Source organism: Amia ocellicauda, chromosome 1 (assembly GCF_036373705.1).
Source record: "Amia ocellicauda isolate fAmiCal2 chromosome 1, fAmiCal2.hap1, whole genome shotgun sequence".
In the NCBI taxonomy this organism is placed as follows: Eukaryota; Metazoa; Chordata; class Actinopteri; order Amiiformes; family Amiidae; genus Amia; species Amia ocellicauda.
Genome location: NC_089850.1, coordinates 8,968,117 through 8,974,999, shown reverse-complemented (window position 1 = coordinate 8,974,999; position 6,883 = coordinate 8,968,117). Strand labels below are relative to the sequence as shown.

Genomic DNA, 6,883 nt, shown 5'->3' with positions numbered 1-6,883 from the left:
GAAAAAGGTAAGTGCTGTGAATACTTTCTGGATGCACTGTAGGGCTTCCCATAGGAGGCGTTGGAGTCCAGGTCCAGGGAAGCTTTCAACTTGGCTCTCTCCAGTAGAGCTTTTAGGCCAGAGTCTTTGTTGGTTAGAAATGCTGCCCTGCTTGTGCAAAAGTGTATCTCGACAATTATCACATCTCCGCAGCACTTAGAACTAGTCAACAGGTCATTCATTGGATCATTACTCCTTAACATTTGGTTGGCTAGTTACTGTATTCGCTATGTTAAGTTGATTTCAAAGCTAACTGCTGATTCCAACTGAAAATTAGTTTGATAATCCCATATTGCAGGGGTGGCGAACCCTGGTCCTGGAGAGCCACAAGGCCTGTGTGTTTTTGTTCCATCGTTAACCGCTGAATTGAACCAAGTGTGGGTCTTAGACAAAATGTCCCTGTGTGCAAGGTATCAAGTGATTGGTGATTTAAAGAGACCTGGAAAACCTGCAGGATTGCGGCTCTCCAGGAACAGGGTTATTGCATGTATTGAGGTCACGCACACGCATCACTTGCCACATGAAGTCATGAATAACACCGTGATACATGCCTCTACCTTGCGCCCACTTTGTCCTCGTCCTCTTCTCTTTTACAAGATGCCAACTCTTTCAACCTCGCCAGCAGTGTTGTTGCTTTCTGAAGATGTACTGTTTGGCTTCTATCACTAAACTAAAGTAATAAATAATCTAGAATAAAATAATATACAATACTTATTACTTAATTCATGTTCTCATTATATTGGCAAAATTCCACATACATACATGCAAATTTAGTAATAAAAATACTTTTCAATGTTTTTTATAATCCACTTTTTTTAATTTGCAATAGACCCCTGGCGCTTCTTGTTATCATCACTCTGTATTGTTTTACATTGCAATAATAAGTGATGTGTGTAAGATGGCCCGTTGATCCCATCTGGTGGTAAATGTTCATTACTGTGACACCGGTGTAAAGTAGTGTTACCCGGATGTATTACCCGATGCAGGATATATGCTCAACACGACTAGTTACTTGCATGCATGGCCGTTTCAACATTTAACGTGCAGAAATCACGGACTTGAACGGTATACCTCTAGACACTTTTCTTTTCTTTTCTTTAAACATTACAGTGCTATTATTGTACAACCCACTGGTCTATATAATGGAGGCTTGGTATATTGACGATTCGCCTGAAGATCAGAGAAAACCGCACAAACTAACTCCAAATCAGCCGGTGTCTTTGGAGGACTTGAACAGACTAGGGGTTTTCTACTGGAAGGTAGGAATATCTGGCCACAGTCTAGCATTAGATGATAGCTGGGTGGTGTTGGCTAAACTTCACATTTCATTATATGAAGGATGTTGGATAGTCTGTATTTGATTGTGTTATGGCAACCTGCTGAACTACAGAACCAATCACATTTTATTATACAGTTCAATGTGAAATACCAGAGGACTCTGCAACTTTTCATGAGAAGTCTGAAACTATTTAAAGTACAGTTAAAAACAACACACAAACCACTACAACATAGTATAAACTATATACTAGTTTAATGAGTTAACTATTATGGCTGCACTTTTTAAGTCCTGGGTATACTAAAAGGGTGGGGTAGGCATAGGAGAAATTGCAGTAAAAAGAAAGTGCCAACATAACAATACATAAGTCAGCAGGACCATAAGGGAGTGCATAATAGCAGGAGATCAGAGCAGCCCAGGAGGTTAGGCTGCTGTATTACAATTTAGGAGCCCAAATTCTTGTCCTTGATGAATCTGAACAGCGTTTTCTCCCCACAGTTAAATGCTGACAAACATGAGAATGACCCAGAACTGCAAAAGATCCGTGATGAGAGGGGGTATTCCTACATGGACATTATTACAATACACAAGGATAAACTTCCCAATTATGAAGAAAAGGTATCTCGCGCAGTGTCATAAACCCTTTGGCACACCCCAGGCATGGATCTGTTTCCTTTGGGTTGTACTATTTGTAGTGCTGGCGTTCCATCCCCTGACCTCTGAAGGGAATGGAAAGTAAAACTGATGGCAGAAAAACACGACTGCTACTGGATTATTCTTGAATAATTGTGACGAGATTTTCTTTAATGGAGGAGTCTTTGAAAGTTGAGTGCTATTGAAACGGAAAGGGAAGGAATCACCTGGTCAAAACTTTGCTCCCTTGTAAAATATGCATTTGTTTTGTGTTACTAGATTAAAATTCAAAAATGTGTTTGGAAGGAAAAGTAGACAATAACTACATTGCTCTTTTCCAAACTTTGGTTGTCCCTTTCTAGTTTTTGCAATATTAAACGTTTTATAATTGCTTTAATACAATATTTTACATAAGAAAGTTTACAAACGAGAGGAGGCCATTTGACCCATTGTGCTCGTTTGTGATGACTAAGTGATCCAAGGATCCTATCCAGTCTATTTTTAAATGTTCCCAAATTTTCAGCTTCAGCCACATTGCTGGGGAGTTTGTTCAGATTGTGACGCCTCTCTGTGTGAAGAAGTGTCTCTTGTTTTCTGTCTTGAATGCCTTGAAGCCCAATTTCCATTTGTGTCTCCTGTATCAAAAAGCCTTGATAAACCCTAAACTAGTCTATGTAGCTGAGGTTTTCAACCTACTAAAGAATAATTTCCAGACGTTACATGAAATTCTGAGACTTCTGCTCCTGACGTGCTGCCATTCAATATAGATAAAGCCGGCAGACAACTCTATTTCATGATTGGTCTAGGAGTTGATTGATGCATTTGACCAGGGTGTCATTGGCATCAGTATGACAATCTAGATGGCTAGCTCATCGTATTTAGTAGGGGGAGTGTGTAGATATTAAAGAGGGGTGCAGGCAATGCTACCTTTTGGGGAAACTAGTGGAGAGTACAAAAAGCCAAATCTGACTTGAAGCCATTCTTCCAGTCAAAAGGAAGCTCTTCCAGTCTGTTTCAGTGCAAGACATGGGTTAAAACTGCCACAGTGATGATATAATTGCATTCATTATGTGTTATATATGTGCAGGAAACGTAAGAGCCTCATGGTATTGTTCTGCATTTCTTTGGAGCGCTATAGAACAGTTCTGTTGTTTTCCTCAGCTAAAGACCTTTTTTGAGGAGCATCTCCATTTGGATGACGAAATCCGATACATATTGGACGGAACCGCTTACTTTGATGTAAGAGACAAGGAAGATCGGTGGATCAGGATTGCCATGAAGAAGGGAGACATGATTACACTGCCGGCTGGGATTTATCACAGATTTACAATGGATGAAAATGTGAGTGTATACTTTTTTTTTTTTTTTTTCAATAGAGGATTGCCTGGACAGTTTTTGTATAGTAGGGAAGCACAACTCTTGTAAAGAGCTCTTTAAATTGTCCATATAGGAAGTTGGAAAAGTAGTTTAACCTAACTTATGTCATTCATGTAGATAGTTAGATCCATAAATATTTGGACAGTGACAAAATTTGAATGATTTTGGCTCCTTACGCCACCACAATGGATTTGAAAGGAAACCACGTGCAAGACCAAGTGTAGACTTTCATCTTTCTTCCCTGGTGTTGCTCTGCCAGGCCTGCACTGCAGCTGTCTTTAGTTCCTGCTTGTTCTTGATGTGTTTTGCCTTCAGCAAGTGAAATGCTGCTCAATTGGATTTAGGTCAGGTGATTGACTTGGCCAAAATGATGACAATTGTGTCACTGTCCAAATATTTATGGACCTAACTGTATATTAAAGCTAAACTTTATATCCTTTATAACTACATATTTATAAATGTGTTGCCATTCTGTAATTATATTTAAAACAGGACCAGTTTTCTTCTTTTTCTGTATTTTTTATATTATCAATGACAGAAAGGTATCAAATCAATACATAAAGGTAAAATTTCCCCCCTTGTTTGTTTTGTTGGCTACAGTGAAATATATTATATAACAGTGAAACACTACCTGCTTGAAATACATAAAGGGATCATTGACAGTTTTAAAAGCTTCACAATGAATAACATTAGTCTACATGTTATATTGTTTTCCCAGTGCTGTAAAGAAAGAATGGGCTGGTCTATTACATTAAGCATTTATAAACATGTCAGTATTTTAGAAACACTAAGATTTAAAAATATATGTTTTTAAAGGTTGTCTGTCTTCTAGATGAATGCTGTTGTCACCATAAATGTAACGTGTTTTAAAACAACATGCTCTATGATTGTAAAGACAAGAACAAGAACAAAATACATCAAATTAAGTAGAATTGGATCTATGGAAATTCATGTTTAACACCTAATCAGTCTTATTACAGCAGTGTTGGAGTCATCAACATCCATAAGAAATGGAAAACACACTGTATTATGCAAGATCTCACTTGATTTTATTATCATTTTGTAATGCTAACATTTGTGGTTTACATGTATTAGGGCCTGCAGAAGATTTTGCATATTGCCTTGTTTTTTAAAATGTCATACAATGTTTATTTCTGTATTGAGGAGTGAAAAAGGGATTACCTGTGTTTTTGCTCCTCTCTCCCCCAGAACTACACAAAAGCAATGAGACTGTTCGTCGGGGAGCCAGTGTGGAAGGCATACAACCGCCCGGCTGATGAGTTTGATGCTCGCAAGCAGTATGAGAATTTCCTCAAAAGTGCCTGAAAGGGCTTCAGTCTGACTGCAGTGTGGAATGAGACTTTGTCTGGGAAGTGAAGGTGAAAGTGTAACAGGCTTCACTTTATGGTGTCTAGATTAAATAAAAAAAGGATTACCTTGTGAGAACATTGACATTGCATACGTTCCAAGAGAATCACAAGTGCCTAGAAAAGTCAGCAGATTATACAGTGAGGGAAAAAAGTATTTGATCCCCTGCTGATTTTGTACGTTTGCCCACTGACAAAGAAATGATCAGTCTATCATTTTAATGGTAGGTGTATTTTAACAGTGAGAGACAGAATAACAACAAAAAAATCCAGAAAAAACGCATTTCAAAAAAGTTACAAATTGATATAAGTATTTGACCCCTTGGACTTAGTACTTGGTGGCAAAACCCTTGTTGGCAATCACAGAGGTCAGATGTTTCTTGTAGTTGGCCACCAGGTTTGCACACATCTCAGGAAGGTTTTTGTCTCACTCCTCTTTGCAGATCCTCTCCAAGTCATTAAGGTTTTGAGGCTGATGCAGATTTTCTATGGGATTAAGGTCTGGAGACTGGCTAGGCCACTCCAGGACCTTAATGTGCTTCTTCTTGAGCCACTCCTTTGTTGCCTTGGCTGTGTGTTTTGGGTCATTGTCATGCTGGAATATCCATCCACGACCCATTTTCAATGCCCTGGCTGAGGGAAGGAGGTTCTCACCCAAGATTTGACGGTACATGGCCCCGTCCATCGTCCCTTTGATGCGGTGCAGTTGTCCTGTCCCCTTAGCAGAAAAACACCCCCAAAGCATAATGTTTCCACCTCCATGTTTGACGGTGGGGATGGTGTTCTTGGGGTCATTCCTCCTCCTCCTCCAAACACGGCGAGTTGAGTTGATGCCAAAGAGCTTGATTTTGGTCTCATCTGACCACAACACTTTCACCCAGTTCTCCTCTGAATCATTCAGATGTTCATTGGCAAACTTCAGACGGGCCTGTACATGTGCTTTCTTGAGCAGGGGGGCCTTGCGGGCGCTGCAGGATTTCAGTCCTTCACGGCGTAGTGTGTTACCAATTGTTTTCTTGGTGACTATGGTCCCAGCTGCCTTGAGATCATTAACAAGATCCTCCCGTGTAGTTCTGGGCTGATTCCTCACCGTTCTCATGATCATTGAAACTCCACGAGGTGAGATCTTGCATGGAGCCCCAGACCGAGGGAGACTGACAGTTATTTTGTGTTTCTTCCATTTGCGAATAATCGCACCAACTGTTGTCACCTTCTCACCAAGCTGCTTGGCGATGGTCTTGTAGCCCATTCCAGCCTTGTGTAGGTCTACAATCTTGTCCCTGACATCCTTGGACAGCTCTTTGGTCTTGGCCATGGTGGAGAGTTTGGAATCTGATTGATTGATTGCTTCTGTGGACAGGTGTCTTTTATACAGGTAACGAGCTGAGATTAGGAGCACTCCCTTTAAGAGAGTGCTCCTAATCTCAGCTCGTTACCTGTATAAAAGACACCTGGGAGCCAGAAATCTTGCTGATTGATAGGGGATCAAATACTTATTTCCCTCATTAACATGCAAATCAATTTATAACTTTTTTGAAATGCGTTTTTCTGGATTTTTTTGTTGTTATTCTGTCTCTCACTGTTAAAATACACCTACCATTAAAATTATAGACTGATCATTTCTTTGTCAGTGGGAAAACGTACAAAATCAGCAGGGGATCAAATACTTTTTTCCCTCACTGTATGCAAACTAAATACATTTTCAGGTGTAACTTCAAAGTTATAACACTACACTGACTTTGCAAGAAAATTGAATCACTTTTGATCTGCAGTGTTTCCATTTGGTAATGTCAAATGAATGAGAACATAATTGCAACAGAAGCAGTGTAGATCTTGCACAAAGCTAGAATTTGCAATATTTTCAACATTTTTTATTCAGTAATTTTGCCTTTAAAAGTGTACAGTGGTAGGTGAACCATAAAGTCTCTTCTGGTTCAGGTCGAATTTTGGTTGATTTATTTATAGATAACGTAGCCAAAGCATCGTCTTACACATGCCAACTTTTCAACTCTTTGTTCGTGGGTATTACCCGTTTCCATTTGAGTGATTTTAGTTATGTGATAATTCATATACAGCACAAGACACTAGAACAGAAAATTAGCTTTTGACATGTATTTTTTTTTTTTTTACAGCACTATTGTAATTAATCATGTCAGTATTGTGATTGGAGGCTGCTCTGTCTTGAATGACT

The 6,883-nt window shown here is 39.4% G+C and overlaps 1 protein-coding gene across 1 annotated transcript; it reads left to right on the top strand.

Moving 5' to 3' along the window:
- The first annotated feature begins 1,010 nt into the window (after window positions 1-1,010).
- Window positions 1,011-4,910, top strand: adi1 (acireductone dioxygenase 1). The gene is made up of 4 exons (XM_066715761.1): window positions 1,011-1,298; window positions 1,814-1,933; window positions 3,110-3,289; window positions 4,535-4,910. The coding sequence occupies exons 1-4, from the start codon at window positions 1,182-1,184 to the stop codon at window positions 4,649-4,651; spliced, it is 534 nt and encodes a 177-aa protein (XP_066571858.1). The 5' UTR covers window positions 1,011-1,181; the 3' UTR covers window positions 4,652-4,910.
- The last annotated feature ends 1,973 nt before the right edge of the window (window positions 4,911-6,883 follow it).

What these genes read in the sequence shown, in the direction of transcription:
- adi1 (XM_066715761.1), top strand. Translation starts at nt 1,182, where the DNA reads ATGGAGGCTTGGTATATTGACGATTCGCCTGAAGATCAGAGAAAACCG. An exon ending in TAGGGGTTTTCTACTGGAAG is followed by an intron (nt 1,299 to 1,813) that starts GTAGGAATATCT and finishes TTCTCCCCACAG; the next exon opens with TTAAATGCTGACAAACATGA. An exon ending in TTCCCAATTATGAAGAAAAG is followed by an intron (nt 1,934 to 3,109) that starts GTATCTCGCGCA and finishes TGTTTTCCTCAG; the next exon opens with CTAAAGACCTTTTTTGAGGA.